Genomic DNA, 21,457 nt, shown 5'->3' with positions numbered 1-21,457 from the left:
TTGAAAAAAATGACGATTATTTAAGCGATTATTTTAACAGGGTGACGATATTGGGCTTAACAAACTCATTTTAAATGGAATAATAACGTGGGCCTTTCAAAATAAAACATCTGATACTCTAACGTCCAACTTTAACTGAAGTGGTACACAGACTTCCTGTTTGTCTAAAAAGAGGCGGAGTTAACAGTCTGCTGCAGACTAACGGACGGTCCGGTCTGTAGTTTTCTATTTTCCGAGTTTACAATGCTGGAAACTACACTTTCCCCAGCCAGCTGACAATGGATAAAACACAGTTAGTTGAACAGCTAAAGTGACGCATCATAAATTTAACCGACAGGATTCAACACTGCTGTAAGTCAACTTCATCTGTTTTCGCCGCTCGGGTCGTTCGTCACTAAATAGTACAATATGTGCTCGTGTAGTTTTTACACTCGGCCTCACTTTATCTCTCTCAATACTGGTTAGCTTTTATTTTGTAAGGACGCCAACTTATGTTATCTTCTTCTACGGTTAAATTCGAATCTGCAGCTGAAGTCGACATCAAATGGGTGTCATGTGACAGTCTTTTTAGTGTCAGAAACAAAAAGACTGTTGACTCTTTCCTCAGCTGATGTTATGTAATCGCTTTATAGCCGTCACAGTGCACCAAAATCATGGAAACTGCTGTCATGCTTTTTAAATATCGCCACACTGTTAAAATAATCGCTTAAGTCATGTTTTGTCAAAATTGTTTGTTTTTTTTGCCTTATCTCCTCGTGACGCCGGCCACCTATGGTAAAATCACCTACATCCAGTTGATCAGATCATGTGATTTTACCCCTTTAAGATCATCACTTCTTTAACAATTTGCCACATTCATAGGCATCAGATAAGAACCCAGCAAAGAAGAGCTAGAGGGAGATTGTTTAGTTATCAGTTTAGTTTATCAGTGTTTTATTGTTGACACAATATTGGTAACACTTTTCTCTAAGGTGTCTACATAAGAGTGACATGAGCGTGTCCTAAACATGACATGGGATGTGTCATGAACACTAATGACACTTTGAAGTAACATTAATGTTCATGATACTTGTCATGTCATGTTTCTGACAGGCTTGTGTGACTCTTATGTAGACACCTTCAAAATAAAGTGTTACCATATCTTGCTTAAGTCACAAAGGCATGTTCAAAAAATTACCTAAGTCATTTATTTCTCTTAAGTTACATACTTTACACACAGTGTTATTACTCTGCCAATAGCCATCCTTTGTTACATCCTTTTTGAGTGAAATGATCAATAAATGTCATATGTTACACTTTAGGGGAAGTTTTTTGTGTTTCCTGAAAACCCTGAAAAAATGACATAGGCGGTTGTTTTAACAGGATGATAATATCTTTATTTCTGCTGTGTCATGACAGTGTCTCTGTGTTTACCTATCAGAGGCCCCCTGTGCAACAGTTTCAACCATGGTGCAGGAGTACCAGTCCCCCGTGCGGGTCTACAAGCATCCGTTTGAGTTGATCATGGCGGTGAGTACAGTAGTGTGTTTATATCTAGTTCCATTTCAACATTATTTTCAGGATCTTGCATAACTTAACTAGAGAGTGCACATTATACTACTGTAGCCTATGTGGCATTGACCCCTACTCCCTGTAAAGGAAATATAAAGTTTTAGAATAAAGATAAAGAATAAAGTACTTTCTCGCTGGAGTTATTTCAGTGTTTACAGGAGACCAGACTCTTTCAGTGTCTGCAGCCTTGTCTGCTTCCCAGGGTCATCTGCCTCGCTCTTTATATAGACTTATATAGGCTCAGTGATTCAACAGAATAAACTGTGTACATTCTTTTCTCCTGTTGCTGTGGTAAATGCAGTTATATGTAGGGTACATACTGTGAGAAAGCTGCCTGTTAGACTTTTTTTTAATCAAAGTTTGTCTTTAATGACATACTTTACCGGTCTAGTCTGTTGATTTTTTTGGCAAAAACTATTAGCAGGGATACAGATCATCATCTAAATATATGTATAATATATACTCATCTGTAGCCCCCAGCTTCTGTAATCCAGTTGTTTTTTCATTATTATATGATCCTTATGAAAGGTCAGGAGTCCTTGAGTTAGCTGCTGTAATGGCAAAATTAAAAATCAGGATTATTTTTTGGTTAATATGCATATCACAATTATATCACTTTGGAAATATCATGCCTTTATTGAACTTTAAAACAAATAAACAAAAACCATGTTCCTTAAACTTCGTCCTTTTCCTTAAACTTTAAATATAATTCCATGAAAATAACAAATAATAAAAAATATATATTGGTTAAAATTAGATAATTGAATACATTTAATATACATTAATTTAAATAAATAATATAATAATTATAAATATCAATAAATTAGATCAAAATACATATTGTAGGCTCATGTATGTTTGAAAGTTGCACTTCCACAACCTACTGAAAACTCACATTCACCGCTTTAAAGAAAAGGGTGAGCTGCATTTATAAAACAAGAAAAAACGAGATAATCATATTAAAGCAGAATGTGGCATAGATATATCTTGTTGTCTTGATCTTTGGAAGCAAAAATCACAATTTAAAGTATAAAGTTGAGTAATCATCCAGCCCACCTTGAATTTCTGGGCAGAGTTTGCAGAAATCTTTCTAGCAATAATAATAAAACTGTTCAAATATATGTATTTTAGTGCAGCAGTGGGAAATCCACTGAACTGTCAGTGGAGATCCTACTTTCACCATATGATAAACTAATGGAAAATTTCAACCTACAGCTCAGTGCTTTAAATTCATGCAATAACACCAGCTCTCTGTGAAAAATAAATGGAAAAAAAGTCAAATAAATGTGCATTTCCAGGAGTCTGATTTCCCACCTTCACAGTCTGCTCCTATTGTTTCTTACTCTCTGCAGTTACATATTAAGCCAAAGAATTATGCAATAGCTTCAGAGTGGGGTAGAGACCGTGAAGCTGCAGTGACACTTTGCTCTGCAGACTAAAACTCCTTCACCCTTCAGTCCAAGCTGACACCCACACTAGCTTCCAGTGAGACGTCTCTCACAGAAAATCACAGGTCTAGAATTCATCTCGCATCACTGCATGTTATTGAAAAGCATCTCAAAATAGACCTTTTGTGAAAACTAAATAACAGCTCCCATGAAAAGATCCAGGCCTTGACAGCCTGAAGGAGAGGATCCAGTGAATAGCCTGCCACCTCCTCTGCTCCCACTTATCTCTGGGCTTTCTCATTAGTCCCCTGGCTGATATCGCTCCAGCTATCACAGTGTGCTAGTCTGGACAGAACTGAATGTTTAACCAGTGTTATAATTGTTCCTTCCATGACAAGATGTGTCATGTTATGATGTTAATAGATATACTAAGCCAGTAGTTCTCAACCTTTTTGAGTCGCGACCCCCAATTTAACATGCATGTTGTCCGCGACCCCCACTCACTGAACAGAATCTCACACGCACAGTTCAGATCACCCAAAAAAGAAACAAAATGACCAAAAAAAGACACAAATTGACCACAAAATGATCAAAAAAGACACAAAATGACCAGAAAAGACACAAAATGACCAAAAAAGACACAAAATGACCAAAGAAAGACACAAAATGACCCAAAAAAGAAACAAAATTACCAAAAAAAGACACAAAATGACTAAAAAAAGACACAAAATGACCAAAAAAAGAAATAAAATGACCAAAAAAGTCACAAATTGATCAAAAAGACAGAAAAAAAAAAGACATAAATTGACCACAAAATGATCAAAAAAAGACACAAAATGACCAAAAAAAAAAGACATTAAGTGACCAAAAAGACTAAAACACATTAACACATGAACACTTTAACACAGTGGAGACAGAGCTGACTTCCAAAATGATTTGGCGACCCCCAGAAATCATCTCGCGACCCCAATTGGGGTCCCGACCCCAAGGTTGAGAATAGCTGTACTAAGCTACCTATGTGAGGTTGACATCCGTAGAATAGCATTGAATCAATATCCCCAGAAGAAATAAAGCATTTTTCTTGCTCCACAGTGTTAAAATAATTGATTATTTTCTATATTGGTAAATGATTTGATGCTTGATTTCTGCTCCTCTGTGGTCTGTCTCTGTTCTCTGTCTCTGTGAGTGACACAGGTCACTATCAAAGGTCAAACCTTGAGTGTAATAAATATCTCTATGCATTTATATTAAGTCAGACAATATGATTTTGATACAATGATTATGTTTATCTGCTAACGTGAAATATGATGGTGGAAATACACTACTGGTCAAAAGTTTTAGAACACACCAACTTTTCCAGAATTTAATTGAAAATTATGCAGTTTAATGTCTCAGTGTACTCTGAAATGAATGCACATTTGCAACATTTAAAATTCTTTATTAAGCATGATAGTGTTTTGAAAGTAAAAAAAAGATTCAAAATCACATTTTATGTTGGACTAAAGGACTAAAAAAAGACACCAAAAGACACAAAATGACCAAAAAAAGACACAAAATGACCAAAAAAAGACACAAAATGACTCACAAAGACATGAAAAGAATTAAAAAATGGACAAAATAGCCCAAGACTCCATAGAGTTAAGTTGTTAACCCATTTCTTGTTCCCTGAAAAAAAAAAAACCTACTTGTATAATTCTGAAATGTACATTATTTTTCAGTTTTGGTTAAGCTTACCTTTTTTTATTTACCTCTGGCAGTTCACCACTTACCTTTGTACCCTTTCAAGCTGTTCATTTGACTTGAACTGCTTGAATTTCAATAAAAAACTGGAAAAATTGGGGTGTTCTAAAACTTTTGACCAGTAGTGTATGTTGGAAAATGCTGTTTGCTGATGTTAAGCAAAGTCTTCTGGGACCACCGGCAGTTCTACTCTGCTCATCCTTTATATTTTGTGCTCCTATTATGCTTTTATGCTTATAACTCTGAATGGAAGAGGGAGGACAAAGATTTCAATTTGCCTGCAATCAGTGGAACATATTGTTACATAACAGCAGTCAATGCTGCTCATTTACCAAGGCAACCTTCCCATTAAATTTGCTTAGTGGATAATGTCATCTTATTGATTAAATATCTCACATGCAGCGCAGCATCAATGTTAGTAGTGTAACTGTGTGTTCCAGGGAAAAAACAGCACCGAAGTGTGAATTTGGAGAGGGAAAAAAACGATTATGAATTCTGTTTTTTCGTTGTTCCTTCGTCTGTTTTAACAAATAATTAGTAAGAATCTTCAACCTTGGGCTGAACTGCTGCATAGATATAGTTCAGGTTGTCAATGGTTGGCACATCTTTTGCTCAGAGTACCTCAGCAATAGTTTCCTACCCTATGGTGAACTCATTTATTGTCATTGGCGGATTATGTGACAATGGGCCACTAGGCACAGACATGAAAAAGGCCCCATCACCTCTTTAACATAGGAGTACACAGACTTCATAGCTGTTTTGCCTCTTTTTGTCGTTGATTTCTGTCTCTTTGTCGTCGTTAAGCAACTCACTGTTGTTTTGTGCATCTTTGCGGTCTTTTTTGTGTCTTTGTAGTTGTTCTTTTTGCAGTTATTTTCCTTCTGGGATTGTTTTGCCTCTTGTGTATCTTTTTTTTCCCCATATATATCTTTATTGGGTAGTCAGGACATAATACATATTCAATCAGAAAAGGTACAATTCACCCATTTTCCCCCCTTTTAGAACAACCCCCCGCCCCCCGAACCAGAGAGTTACATTCGCAAAAAATAAGCAAAAAACAATAAATAGTAATGATAATGAGAAAATACAACTCTCTTCCCCTCAAAGAAAAACAGGAGGGGTGAACAGTAGCCAAATAAACAATAAAAACGAAAAATAAAAATATACATATATATATATATACATACACACATACATACATACATACATACACACATACACATGTATACATACATACACACACATACATATACAGACACATAAAACCAAACAAATAATAATAATACTAAATAAATAAAATAAAAAGGGACATTTAGAGGAGATATACAGAATGCTTGGAAAAAATAGCTATAACAATTTGTATATGTTGTGCCTAGAGTTTGACCACCAAATCAGTATACTAAAAACAATTACTGGCCATTTAAAAGTTTTATCAATTTATCTTAATTAGAACCATCTATGTTAATCATCTAACAATGAAATAGACTCAATTAGGGAAAGAATGGGATTCCAAGTTTTATAAAAGTTGTCGTCTTTAAATCTTTTAAGTAATTTTTTGTCTCTTTGTAGTCAGTCCATACCTCTTCATGGCTGTTTTGCATCTTCTCATAGATGTTTTAAGGCTCTTTTGGTGGTCTTTTTGTGTCCCTTTGTAGTCATTTTGAGGTTATTTTTCTCATTTTCATGGTTGTTCGTCTCTTTGTGTCACTTTGAAGCAGGTATTCATCTTTTTGTCATTTTTAAAAATCTCATTGTAGCTGTTTAATGTTTGTAATGTGTCATATTGAGTCTTTTTTCTGCTTAGTATGTCTTTTTGAGTGACATATTGTAAGTGAAGGTCAGGGGTCCCCTGACTGATTTACTAATCAATCCATGTTTAAGGTTATTCTAAGCATTAACCATGCAGTGCAGCTGTGTATACTGTGATAGTCCAGTTCCTTCCCTGCCCTCAGGTACCGGTCAATATTTCACCAGCAAAACCCCCACTGCTCCTAGTTACCTAGACTGTGGACTATTTTTGCATATCCTGAAACAGGCACTCAGCGACTCGATCAATATTGACAGGTGAACCCTGGTGACATCCGCTTGAACAGATGGTCATACAGTGTGCTGCTGTGGGCAGTAAAACCCAAATCGCTGCTTGTAAAAGCTGCTACAGCAGCAGTTTGTATTTATATAAACTGTTAAAGCCACTAACTTTTAAATGCATCCTCAACAGAGTCAGAAATGATGTGCTGTAAATCACATGCTCTTTAGTCAGCAGCTAGTGACCTTCTTGTAATGGGTCCATTTAAAGCAGCTTTTCCGCCCAATCAGAGGGCGACCTCATAGTGGGCCGGACAAAAGCAAAAACACTCAAAGGGAACGGAATGTACAGAGTCAGGCACACCAGCACTGTTAAAAAAAGTGCAGCAACAATAAAACATCAAGAGGAGAGAATGTGCAAATGTCTTTTACAAATATGTGTCACATGTGGTTTCTTCTCCCTCTCAGGCCTATGTGAGGAGGTTCCCAAAGTCCCATCTGATCCCAGTGTTTGTAGACAGTGAGATCGTCAGCGAGAACCAAAGCAAGGACGGATCCACAACAGTAACAGAGAGGCGTTGTGTGATCGACATTGAGGCCCCACGGCTTCTCAAACGGGTATCTCTCCTTTAATGGACTTTTAACAGAACATGAAACATGGAACAGTAATGACATTTGATATAATCAGATTACTTTTTGAAGAACAATGTTGCATTCGATTGTATGTACGCTGCCGGTCAAAAGTTTTAGAACACCCCAATTTTTCCAGTCTTTTATTGAAATTCAAGCAGTTCAAGTCAAATGAACAGCTTGAAAGGGTACGAAGGTAAGTGGTGAACTGCCAGAGGTAAATAAAAAAAAGGTAAGGTTAACCAAAACTGAAAAATAATGTACATTTCAGAATTATAAAAGTAGGCCTTTTTTCAGGGAACAAGAAATGGGTTAACAACTTAACTCTATGGAGTCTTGGACTATTTTGTCCATTTTTGAATTCTTTTCATGTCTTTGTAAGTCATTTTGTGTCTTTTTTTGGTCATTTTGTGTCTTTTTTTAGTCCTTTAGTCCAACATAAAATGTGATTTTGAATCTTTTTTTTACTTTCAAAACACTATCATGCTCAATAAAGAATTTTAAATGTTGCAAATATGCATTAATTTCAGAGTACACTGAGACATTAAACTGCATCGTTTTCAATTCAATTCTGGAAAAGTTGGTGTGTTCTAAAACTTTTGACTTGTAGTGTATGTGAAATATTGTTTTAATTCATCCACTTGTAATACTAAATATATTTGTGTAAGCCATCCTTTTCTTCTTCTTGCAGATGGCTGGTGTAGACTACCTGTACTTTATCCAGAAGAACACTCTGAACCGCAGAGACAGGACTCTCCGCATTGAGGTCCGAAATGAGACTTTTTCCAGTAGAGTCATTGTCAGTGAGTGCTGCAACTACACGGTGAGCCTCAGAGTTTTATTTCTTTACTGTTGTACTCTTTATTTTATTGTTTTTATGTAACATTTTTACAATGGCTTTTACAAAAACAAAGAAGTCACCGTCACACACAAGATCCTCACTGCTACGTGGGCATACCAGTAAACATCGACCTATTCCATTCGGTGCATGAATTATTAATCTAAATGATCCTCTTATAGTGTGCCAAATACGCTTAGCACTTGTGTCAACAGGTGGAGTCCTTAAAGTCAATGTACTGTGACTGACTCCAGTAATAGCTACCCTGCTGAAACATTGCCTGGCTTTCCACAACACCACCAACCAGCAGTGTCGTTTCTGCTGCATGTGATTACATCACAAGTCACATCATCTGCATTCATCATATATTTTTTGATTTATTATTCTGTATAGGGCACCAGAGGAATGAGTTCAAAACCAGGAAGTGAGTTAGCATTTTAGCGCTCTGGGGTCTCGCCTTTCAAACTCAATGAGCATTTTAAATGTGTTGGTGGTTAGATGCCTTAAATTAAGTCTGTGGATAACACAAGCTTAAGAGGTGTTCGCGTTTTGTTGTTGGACGACATAAAATACGTCAGTAAATACCCCCATATGTGAATTACGTGTCCTTAAAAAGGCGGTTGCTAACAAGCGGCTAAACGAGACTACAGTGGTTGTCGGGGATATTAAACCTCATCACGCTGAACACGAACAGAAACTCTCACTAGTCCACCCTACAGCCTCCAGTCGTGTTTTTCAGAGCTCTTGTAGACTGTTGAATAGGTTAATAAACAATTTATTAGGCTACAGCTTTGCTAGCTTGTCAAAAACCGATGGGTTAGCTTGTTAGAGCGTCTGAAGCTAACGGTAGTGACACTCAAGTCATGCAACCATAGAGTAGTCACTATAGCATAACATGAGCTTTTATTTTGACTAATAATTTACATTGTTGAATGTTATTGGTAAAGTCTTGCCTGTCATCAGCTTTGTTTTGTTTTTTGGTTGTGAGAATCTTTTAAGACTAAAAAAGTATTGTGAGTCCTCTGATAATTAACACAATTTTTGATTTATTTTTAAACCATAGCATTATGCTGTTGTTATGAGCTTTCTGAAGCTCTGATGGTCCGCATATTTGGGAACTGGAACTCAGTCTACCATGGTGATTTATTGACACTCACTAAGGAGACTAAATGAAAGGACATGAATTATTTTCACATTTTCATTAACAGATTTAATGAGATACTGATATTAATACCACTCTAAATTGCTCGTAGGTGTGAAAGAGAGCATGAATGGTTGTGATTCCATGTTCGGATAAATGGTTAAGGATAATGCATCAGTTAATGATTGATATTAATACCAAAATAGACTACATGATTTATTGTGAGGAACCATGCAATTCAGACATTCAGCACCCCCAAATAACACAGTGGAACGATCCACAGCGATGATTCAACAGTGAGATTGTTCAGGTTCTTTACATCAAATAGACAACTATTCAGGGTCACCCCTAGCTATTACATACAAGTGAAACATACTGTAACATACCAAGTTGTAGTTTGACTGTCCACACTTTTTCTCCTCTTCAACAGGTTCATCCAGAGAATGAGGACTGGACGTGCTTTGAACAGACAGCTAGTCTGGATATTAAGTCCTTTTTTGGCTTTGAGAGCACAGCAGAGAAGATAGCTATGAAACAGTATGCAAGCAGCATCAAAAAGGTTTGCATATTTGTGGAAATCTTACTAAACTTCTGAAAAGCTGAATTGCAATTTACATTTGTCTTCTGTGATCTGTTGCTGTTTTTGCCTCACATGTATTCACCATCGTGTCACATTAACCTGAAGTCTTGAACCCTTCCTTATATATTGTAGGGTAAAGAAATTATTGAGTACTACCTCAGAGAGTTGGAAGAAGAAGGAGTAACTTACATACCTCGTTGGACCCCCGCTGTTGTCTCTGGCACTGCCAAGCTCCAGCTGCTGCCCCGCTCCACTGCCCGAGCCATTCCGGTGAACAGTGCCAAGACTGGACTGGACTGTAAAGACCCGGCCTGTCCTGCAGAGCAAGTGGCTGGCTCTCCTGACGGTCAGTGCTTCCTCCCTTATCCCAATAGAGTAGCAGCCAGCACACAACACTGTGATAAACTTATAAAATGAATGTCTAGATTTGTCTTGGTTTCAGGACTTGCTGGTCTAGTTTACAAGCTCAAAGCAGTTTGAATTCATTAAACCTGCTAAACTGGCTTTTGTTATTACACAGCAAAATCGTGAGTGTTAATTCAACTCACAGAGTGTTAAATTTAACACTTTTTTTGAGTTTATATAGTTCTCACGGATTCTGAGTTACAATAACTCTTTAATAGTGTTGAACACTCAAAGTGAAAAGGAATAACACAATTTCGAGTTAAGAGTGCACTTATGTGGTGTCATAAAACAACACCAAGGCTGTCAAATATTCATTTTTAACATACATCGTGTTATTTTATGACACATTAAAGTGTTTTTTCAACACTAAAATCGTGTTATTCCTTTTCACTGTGAGTGTTCATTTTTAACATACATTGTGTTACTTTGACACATTAAAGTGTATTTTTACCCTAAAATCATGTTATTTCATTTCACTAATGTGATAATTAACATTTATTGTTTTGTTTTACGATACATTAAAAGTGCATTCTGTCTTTAGCCTAACATACAAGTCACTAAATCTGAAAATAAACTCCAACTGAAGCGAATCTAACTCAGGTGACAGGTGTTAACATGTAACAACGCTGGCAGAGCTTTTTGATCACTACAAGTGTTAAAACAACTCCAAAATCAACACCCACCAACTCAAAATTATTAACACTGAAAAAACAACACTATAGATTTTGCTGTGTATGATACGTTATAGCAAATTACAAAATGTGTAGACCGTGTCACGGTGTTAAATCCAACTTGATGGAGGTAGGAAACAAGACGGAGATCAAATTTTAGTACAGGTGGGAGGGGGAAAGATGTGCATGATGTGTTTATTTACTATAAGGTTCATGTGTTTTATGGGGTGATGAGACATGGCAGAGTCGTTTTTAAATCCAAGGAAAGAGTTGGTTAAAGCAACATGGCAGGAAAAAAGTAATGGATTAGAGGTACAACACTCTACACTTTTATTTATGGGCTCTTTCGTTCTCATTATGCTCCACTCTGGAGTAGCTGCTAAAGTGTGACACCTACTGGTAAAATGTGGTACAGATGTTGAGTGTTTTGCCTTAATATAAAACTGGTTGTAACATTTTTACACTGGCCCAACCCTGTGTGTGTGATTCATACTCTTCCTTTATTGACTTGTTTACAGTACATACATGTCCAGAGAGCAAAATAACAAAAAAACAAAAAAAAACAGGCAAAAAAAATCATTAAATAGTGCCAAATATTGGAATCAAAAACTATCAGGGCAAAGCTTGCAGAAGCAATCTTATTTTATTATTTTATCTCATGCTGAAAATATACTGATGTCTCTGATTTATGCATTCAATATGTGCTAACTTGACACTGTACATGTGTTTTGGCCTGCAGACAAGTTGGATGCTGACTACATCAGACGTTACCTAGGTGATCTAACGCCTCTGCAGGAGAGCTGTCTCATCCGACTGCGCCAGTGGCTCCAGGAAACCCACAAGGGCAAGGTCACATAAACACAAACAGAGTTTGTTTGACAACAGAGCAGTTTGTGCAATTATATAAAAAACACATGTATTCCTGGACACTCAACACAATCTAGATTTCTGCTCAGCTCTTGCATCTACAAACAGAAAATATCAAGCAATAATTTGCTAAAAGGCAAAGAAATGGCTCTGCAGTATTTATGTACTTACCTCTATTTTGGTTTTGTTTAAAAACCTTGCTTGTTCTTGTACAGATTCCAAAGGATCAACATGTGCTGCGTTTCCTGAGGGCCAGAGATTTCAATCTGGACAAGGCCAGAGAGTTCTTGTGCCAGTCGCTTACCTGGAGGAAGCAACATCAGGTAGATTTCCTGTTAGACACATGGGAGCGACCACAACTGCTCCAGGACTACTACACCGGAGGCTGGCACCACCATGACAGAGGTGTGAATAATACTGGCTACCTGCCGATTTTATCTTAACTTCATCTCATTTTCACTTCATTTCACTGCATACTGTTGTGTTCTGCTTTGTCAAGAGTGAAAGTGAACCCTTATCAGCGAGTGGAAAGATAAAGAGGCAGAAGGATTTAGTCTTATGTATTTAAAAAGTCCTCATGGGTTGAAATGGCCTGTTAATTATTGACTGTAAAAGTCTAAGCACCATCTGTTATGGCTCCCATGTTTGAAAATGACTCATTGCTTTTAACAATTCAGCTGATCAGCAGGTTAGAGGGGGGGCATGAACACAGGAAGTGACCTTGTCTTGTTTTCATGCTAAATGAATACCTGTCAGAATGGTAAATACCAGACTGGCATGGACCACAGGGGGTCCAGAGTGTTGCTGAAGTCATTACCATAAAAGGGTCTGACTCATTCTGCCTATCGCCTGTAGATTTAAGATTGATGTATAATCTGGTATTTTGTGTGTGTGTGTGTGTGTGTGTGTGCGCGTGTGTGTGCGCGTGTGTGCGCGTGTGTGCGTGATTTAGATGGCCGTCCTCTGTATATCTTGCGACTTGGACTAATGGACACTAAGGGCTTGGTGCGAGCCTTAGGAGAGGAGGTGCTGCTGAGACAGGTGACATGAATTCATCACATTATTTAAGCATTAAAGGGATAGTTCAGATTTTTTAAAGTGGGATTGTATGTAGATGGCGGTTGGCATGCCTCCAGTTTGGAAGTAGACAGGAGTATATGCATGGAGGCTGAGCAGTGTACTCATGTGGACAGGGGCAGCAAAGTAAAGTATGTAAACTGCCTTAAAAAACAATATCAGTTTAAATGTACACTATATTTAGATTATTTTTGCTGCTTTAATTTGCCATCAGACAGCCTTGTTTAAGTTTACACGGGGGAATGAAAGCAGCTATATTCTTCTGTCAAACTCACCAGACTTCATTGACAAAAAAAGGAATTTTAACCTTTAAAGCACAGGAGTCGCTGGTCTAGCGCCGCCTCTGAAGTCGTTTTTGTGTGACTTTGGTGTTTTAAAGGGTTAGTTGGGATCCACCAAAGTTGCACAATAACACGAACAAACTAACCGATCGAGGCAGCGGTTGATCAGCAACTCCTGTATTCTGCAAGGTAAAATGACTGTTTTTTATGAATTGAGTCTGGGGGCTTTGCAGAGAGCTCTCATGGGGCTCCCATGTGGATTGAACAGGGCTGTATGTTTTTCTGCTGGCCCCCCGTCCACATCAGCCGTTACTCCCACCATCCAAACTATCCCTGTAACATACACTACTGGTCAAATTCTTTTCCAGAATTTAATTGAAAATTATGCAGTTTAATGTCTCAGTGTACTCTGAAATTAATGCACATTTGCAACATTTAAAATTCTTTATTGAGCATGATAGTGTTATGAAAGTTAAAAAAAAAGATTCAAAATCACATTTTATGTTGGACTAAAGGACTAAAAAAAAGACACAAAATGACCAAAAAAAGACACAAAATGACAAAAAAAGACACCAAAAGACACAAAATGACAAAAAAAAGAAACAAAATGACCAAAATAAAGACACAAAATGACTTACAAAGACATGAAAAGAATTCAAAAATGGACAAAATAGCCCAAGACTCCAGTTAAGTTGTTAACCCATTTCTTGTTCCCTGAAAAAGGCCTTCTTGTATAATTCTGAAATGTACATTATCTTTCAGTTTTGGTTAAGCTTACCTTTTTTTATTTACCTCTGGCAGTTCACCCCTTACCTTTGTACCCTTTCAAGCTGTTTATTTGACTAGAACTGCTTGAATTTCAATAAAAAACTGGAAAAATTGGGGTTTTCTAAAACTTTTGACCGGTAGTGTACACTCTAACATTTTCACTTAAAAATCGTCAGTCAAAATTAATGCTACAATTTGACTGTGATCCAGGTGCTGTCCATCAACGAGGAGGGACTGAGGCGTTGTGAAGAAAACACCAGAGTCTTTGGTCGACCCATTAGGTGCCTAAATATGAATCCATCTATCTTCTATCAGTGTCTCATTGGTGAACAGCTGGTCAGAGACACACACGCTTGTATATAAAGTCATTAAATGTCTGTGTTAATGTGTCGGTCAGCTGTTGGACTTGCCTGGTGGATCTGGAGGGTTTAAACATGCGGCACCTGTGGAGACCAGGTGTTAAGGCTCTGCTGAGGATCATCGAGGTGGTGGAAGCTAACTACCCCGAAACTCTGGGCCGCCTGCTCATACTGAGGGCGCCAAGAGTTTTCCCAGTGCTGTGGACCCTGGTGAGAAAACATGTCTGCATTTTATGTGCAGCCTTTAATGTAATTTAATGTTTATTACCATTTGACTGTAGCAGAGTGCATTACGTCGTACAGTATAGAAGCAGAGATTGCATCTTCGCTGGGTGCAACATGGTGAAAATGAGTAAATGATAAACAAAGAAGAAATGGAGAGGAAGGAAATTACAGCCATGCAATATGCAGATCCTCATGGGGGAAATTTGATCTTTGCTGCAGTACAGCGATATGCAGTGGTATAGCTTTTAATAGCATACAGCAAAGAAATAAAGATAAGTAGGAATGCACAAATATCTGTAAGTATATAAAAAATAATTAAAGTTCTAAAAGCGAGGTACGGTTGAGGAATTACATAAGCAGATCCTAAGTATGGGTTGTAACAGTTGCTACCTGGAGATGCGAGAGTTCTAACTATTTATACAGTAGGCAAATAGAAAATTCAATTATAAAGGGTTATATAATATGAGCTATTACAGTAATAAAATCAATATAAAGTACAAATACAGCTGCATAGCAACACCATCAACAAGCCATCCTGTTCATTTCTTTTGGTTTGACTTTTACAGCTCATAACATGTGAACTTGCTGTTCTCTGATGATCCTTGGCATCTTGTTTGCAGGTCAGCCCCCTGATTGATGAGAATACCCGGAAGAAGTTTCTTGTTTATGCTGGAAACGACTACCAGGATCCTGGAGGACTGGTGGATTATATTGACAGAGAAATCATCCCTGACTTCCTGGGAGGGGACTGCATGGTGAGGTTTAGTCATCAGCATGCTGCCCTGAAAAGGTTGATTTATATAATATAATGAAGTGTCTGACCAGGCCTTTTTTCATCCTTACTTGGCCTTTTTTGGCTGTGGCTTCTTTATGTTTAGTAGTCATTTAGCTTTCTTTGCAACTCTTAGGCCCCGTTTACACGAGGACGCTCGCAGGTAAAAACGACAAAATATTTTATCGGAAGTGCCTTTCATTTAGACGGTGACGGCGTTTTGGGGGCTTAAAAACACAAAAACCTGAAACCACCTTCCAAAGTGGAAAAGTTAAATCCGCTCCGCCGTATCGTGTCCGTCTACACTGACAAGACGCAAAACGCTGCTCAGATCTGCTCACGTCACGTATGTGTTTACGTCACATACATGCTCCAGTACAGGGAAATAAACAAACGTGGGATTATTTCCATGCGTCGGACCTTCAAGCTGCTCTGGCAGCTCTAATAAACTTACAGGAGTCTTTCCACCAAATGTACAGGATATGTACAGATAGTATTAGTGAACAGAGAAGGATCTGTAATTACCTCTATCACATTTTGGATGCAGCAATTCGTCGGAGGCGAGCCAGACAGCTTTGGAGGAGACCTGGGAGATCTAGTGGTAGTAGTAAGTAATAGCTGATGAAAATGTGTGGCGTGAAAACTTCTGCATGCCCAAAGATGCTCTTATGGCTTTAAGTGATGCCGCCTGGCTGCATACAATCGAATTTCACACACTTTTGAGTCACCGTATGCAGCAGATTTCCTCCTGAAAACGCTCGTCTAAACGAGGAATAAAAAGTGAAGACGCGACGCCACTTTTGCGTCTTCTGTTCAGACCGTCATCATGTAAACGTAGCCTTATTCACAAGCGAGTAGAAACATATTAATGTGAGTTGTGTCTTGCTGGCATTGGTTGGGCTTGATGTCTTTTTCCTTTTACTCTGTTCAGTGTGAAATCCCTGAGGGGGGTATGGTCCCCAAATCTCTGTACAGGACAGCAGAAGAGCTGGAGAGTGAAGAACACCGCCTGTTGACTGACTCCATCTATAAGAGTGCCAGTATTTTCAAGGGAGCCCCATACGAGGTACAGCAGCCTATTTTAAATGGGCTCCCAAGTCTAACTTTAGGAGTTTTTAGTAGGTCGTGGCATTACAATGCAACATATTTGATCAAATTTATTTTTACCTAATTCATTTTTCTATATTTTATATACATTGTGTAATGGTTAGTAGGTTATGGGAGCGCACTCATGTTATCTATGAGTTGTTTTTTACATTACATTACATTACATGTCATTTAGCAGACGCTTTTGTCCAAAGCGACTTACAATAAGTGCATTCAACCTGATGGTACTAGACATAGACCACAGGAATCAAGTAAGTACATAACTTTAAGAGCTAACTGTCATTGCTAAAGGAGTGCTATATGTGAAAGAAGAAAAGAAGAGAAAAGAATAAGAGTTTTTTTTTTTTTTTTAAATATATCTGTTAGGTGACCATGACTTAACCGAGGTTAAGGTTTTCTTTATTTAATCAATTGTTTTCCTTTGATTTTATTTAATTTATTTTATTATATATATTATATTAGAATTACATTATTATAATTCATATAATTCTATATATTATGGTATTATTTTATTATTTACTTATCTAAATGCTTTTTTTTTCAGTGAAAGTTTATCTAAAGTTCAAGAAAATCTAGTTAAAAAGACCAGTTTCTTTTTCAATAAATGCATTACAGTCAGTCAAAATCAATGTGTAATCATGTTAAAATAGCATTACCTCAATTTTCACCAAAATAATCGAATTATGATTTTTTTGTAATTATAATGGTATCAATGTGTGGATAGTGCAAGTTGAGCAGTACGGGTTATATTTGGTGGATTAGGGTGCCACCTGCTGGATCTACATTGCAGGTTTACAGCAAAAAGATAACTGTGATTAATGGCCTCCTGCCTGCCGGTCTGTGTTTACAATCTCCTTACATCCTCCACCAGATGCTGATCGAGATCACCGAGGCCTCCTCTGTCATCACCTGGGACTTTGACGTGTCTAAAGGAGACGTGATCTTCAAAATCTACCACTCCAAGAGGGCCCCCCAGCCCCCGAAGAAAGACTCCCTGGGAGCCCACGGCATCACGTCCCTCGGAGCTGTTAATGCCCAGCTGATAGACAGGAGCTGGGTGCTGGGCCAGGACTACAGCATGGTGGAGAAAGCCCTCACCTGCAGGGAGGGAGAGAGTGTACAGGTCAGAGGAATCATTCTCAGTCTATCTGCACTTTTCTTGTCCTTTTTTGTTATTAAACTTTTTATTTGAAGAAAAACAAAACAGCACATACATGTGGCTCTACATCTTGTAAACATGTCAAGTCTTTTCATCAAAACATGCAAAGAAAGAAATGGTTTTAAAAAATAAACAACATAATATAAATAAAATCAAAATCACATCCTTGCAAAAGCATTTCAACTCTATCACAATACCCTTACAAATACATAATTATACCTAAATTGATAGGCAACTTGAAAATCAGAAAAAAAATTAAATAAAGATAATAATGATAATTCGAAAATCATAATAACAGCCTTAATAATAGTGAGTTTATCTGCCCCATGTAAACCTTCCTTCATCCATGTTTTCTTCTGCAAACAGAACCTTATCATGGGGTGATAACATTGATGACGAGAGCAACATCAACTCAAATGATAATACTAGTAAATTAAATAAAGACAGTTTGCTACATACATGTATAGCCCTGACTAATACTAGTATAGTTATTGAAACAGAAAAAAAAAAAAAAAAACAGAACCAGGTGAGTGGAGTCAAGAACTCGAGAGGGGGTTTATCACTTTAACCAGTATCTTGCATCTAAGTTGTTAGATAGTTTGTCCAACTTTCCCAATAACTTTCAAATTTATCTTGTTCAAGCTTAAGAATGAATGTTAGCTTCTCCATTTTTCTTGTCCTTTTTAACAGTTTTTTTTTTTTTTAAACTTTATTTTTTCAAGTTTTCACATACATACCATACATTGAACTCAAAAGTAGGCAACTAAAATGGCATTACAAAAGTTACACCCGTTGCCAATAGCAGTATGCAAAACAGACATTAAAAATAATAACAGTAAAAGAAAGAACAAGAACAGGGGGGTACGAATAGATTAATACAGGCTATGATAGTGTTGTTGCTACAATCATTTAACAAAGTGTTTCAAATACAAGACAGGTTGTTTCCTCTTTGCATGTAATTGTCCCACTTTCTCCAGAAAGCATCTCCTTTGTCCTTTTGCTGTCTTAAACTGAAGGTCAACCGTTCCATACATTGAATGTTGGTAACTACACTACTGGTCAAAAGTTTTAGAACACACCAACTTTTCCAGAATTTAATTGAAAATGATGCAGTTTAATTTCTCAGTGTACTCTGAAATGAATGCACATTTGCAACATTTAAAATTCTTTATTGAGCATGATAGTGTTCTGAAAGTAAAAAAAAGATTCAAAATCACATTTTATGTTGGACTAAAGGACTAAAAAAAGACACAAAATGAGCAAAATAAGACACAAAATGACAAAAAAAAGGCACCAAAAGACACAAAATGACTAAAAAAAGACACAAAATGACAAAAAAAGGCACAAAATGACAAAAAAAAGACACAAAATTACTTACAAAGACTTGACAAAAATGGACAAAATAGCCCAAGACTCTATAGAGTTAAGTTGTTAACCCATTTCTTGTTCCCTGAAAAAGGCCTACTTGTATAATTTTGAAATGTACATTATTTTCCAGTTTTGGTTAAGCTTACCTTTTTTTATTTACCTCTGGCAGTTCACCACTTACCTTTGTACCCTTTCAAGCTGTTCATTTGACTTGAACTGCTTGAATTTCAATAAAAAAACTGGAAAAATTGGGGTGTTCTAAAACTTTTGACCGGTAGTGTATGTGTCATGTTAATTCTTAAAAACCCAATAAATATAATTTTTAAAAAAAACTTTGCTGCATCAAATCAAATGAAATCCTCCGTCGCACAGTCTCAGACTGATCCTGCAGCTTCTGTCTCTTCAAACAGGGCTCCCACGTAACACGCTGGCCCGGCTTCTACATCCTCCAGTGGCGTTTCCACAGCTCCCCAGCCTGCTCCGCCTCCAGCCTGCCTCGTGTGGATGATGTGCTGGCCTCGCTGCAGGTCTCCTCCCACAAATGCAAGATCATGTACTACACCGAGGTGCTGGCCTCCCATGACTTCAGGTCAGTTTATTTATATTTAAACCACACCGCACTTTTCTCCTCCCTGGTCGTGTCCTGTTTTCTTTGTATTGTACTGAAGCTGTCTTTCACACATATTGCACCACTCTTGTGTGGGTTTATCAAAAAATCAATGTTGGGATAGTTCTGGAGATTAAGTTTCCAAGACATATTTATAGTCAGATATGTACTTTTTACACTTTCTTTATTTGCACCTGTAATTTATTGGGTATGATATCTGAACTTTTTGTGTTTATTTCGTTATTTCTAGGGGATCCATGACCAGTCTGGAGTCTAGTCATAGTGGTTTCTCCCAGCTCAGTGCTGCCACCACTTCTTCTAGCCAATCACACGCCAGCTCCACTGTCTCAAGGTAGCATCTGCCCACCAGGTGTCAAAAACAGCAGTGACCTCAAAGGGACCGTTCAGCTCAAATCAAATACATATTTTTTCCTAAATCTAAATTGATAAATAGCACTACAGGTAACAGTAAATAGTAAATATGAATTTTTTGATTTTGGGGTGAACTGTCTCTTTAAACCAACATGGTCTCACAGGAATCCGTGAAATAGCCACAGATTTCGCTTAACTCAAAATCCGTGGAATAGCCACGGAATCACTCAAATTTCCGTGAAACTGACACGGATTTCGCTACAATGCAAGTTAATGACAGTCATATCCCGTGGCTATTCCAACATACAAAGTGATTATGTACATTCACTGAGTGAATATTTAGAAAATAAAACATATATTTCTCACTAGAAATGTGATCAAAATCCATTTTTATGCAGAAACTAAGTCAAAATATTGATTTTTTTTTCCCACTAATATGTCCGAACTGTCCGCCGGGACCTTAAAAGTCACGTGACTTAGAACAAACCAATAGGAAAAAATATCCATGGAATAGCCACGGGATATTAAACTTGCATTGTAGCGAAATCCGTGTCAGTTTCACGAAAATTTGAGTGATTCCGTGGCTATATTTTGAGTTAAGCGAAATCCGTGGCTATTTCACGGATTCCTGTGAGACCAGGTTCCTTTAAACCTACTGGCATCTTACTCTGACTTGTGCCTTATGCCTCCAAACAAAGGGAGCCTCACACTCACTCTTAAATGAGAATTTATATCTAACAGTTGAAGGTGAGGAGATTATTATGAAATGTTTAAAATAAATACTTTCTTTTATTACTATTATTTTAATAGTTACATTGATCTCCGTTTCTAGGAAATTATGTATTTAAAGTATCACGTTACTGTGCTCATATACGATGACTCACTTCTTTGTTGGTTTTTTAATGACAGTATTGTACATGATAACAAAATTCAACGCACAGTGTAAATGTCCAATATCTGACCTGAAGTTACAGTTGATGTGTCCATACAGCTGCTGGATCAATGAGATGCCTCATGAAACAGCAGTCTTACATAAGATGAACTGAGAGACTGAAAGCATCTGAACGCATCCAGCTTCTGAACCTGAAGTTGCTTATTTTGTCCACAAGATGTCAGTGTACTCTGTGACTAAACTGCTCTCAGATCTGCAGTGTACTCGGCACATATGTTTCCACTCGCACACTTTGTCTCGTCTTCTAACAAATCGAAAGAAGAAATGTTTGAATAAAGAATTTATCAAAATGATGTAACCTCCGGAGTGTGTTTGTGTCTAAATGCTGAATTTTATGAAAACAATGACTGTAGGAGCAGAGCTGCAGTGGGTAGTAATTTTAAATAAGCATAAAGATGGGTTATTAATCAACTTGACAGCAATAGGTGAGATGTTAAGAGCGAGCAGATGATATGAAATCTCTTTTAAAATATGCAGTGTACTCTCTAGACTTCATGTAATGTTGTTTTTGGGCTTGTTAGGCATAGCTGCTGAGTTTTCTGAGGCTTCTAATTTGAATGCAATATAGTGCAGC

General features: G+C 37.4%; 1 protein-coding gene across 2 annotated transcripts; it reads left to right on the top strand.

Moving 5' to 3' along the window:
• The first annotated feature begins 165 nt into the window (after window positions 1-165).
• On the top strand, window positions 166-21,176 carry LOC131982892 (SEC14-like protein 1). 2 transcript variants are annotated; one of them, XM_059347482.1, is made up of 16 exons: window positions 167-351; window positions 1,421-1,509; window positions 7,173-7,322; window positions 8,026-8,157; window positions 9,744-9,872; window positions 10,026-10,239; window positions 11,709-11,818; window positions 12,052-12,241; window positions 12,789-12,877; window positions 14,173-14,243; window positions 14,360-14,531; window positions 15,167-15,301; window positions 16,250-16,384; window positions 17,297-17,548; window positions 19,363-19,541; window positions 19,810-21,176. In XM_059347482.1, the coding sequence occupies exons 2-16, from the start codon at window positions 1,447-1,449 to the stop codon at window positions 19,913-19,915; spliced, it is 2,127 nt and encodes a 708-aa protein (XP_059203465.1). In that variant the 5' UTR covers window positions 167-351; window positions 1,421-1,446; the 3' UTR covers window positions 19,916-21,176. The 2 variants fall into 2 exon arrangements, with proteins under 2 accessions (XP_059203466.1, XP_059203465.1); XM_059347483.1 differs by lacking the exon at window positions 7,173-7,322 and having other exon boundaries at window positions 166-351; window positions 1,421-1,496.
• Window positions 21,177-21,457: the final 281 nt, after the last annotated feature.

Source organism: Centropristis striata, chromosome 13 (assembly GCF_030273125.1).
Source record: "Centropristis striata isolate RG_2023a ecotype Rhode Island chromosome 13, C.striata_1.0, whole genome shotgun sequence".
Lineage (NCBI taxonomy): Eukaryota > Metazoa > Chordata > Actinopteri > Perciformes > Serranidae > Centropristis > Centropristis striata.
Note: the sequence above shows the minus strand (reverse complement) of the source record. Positions and strands in the feature narration are given on the sequence as shown.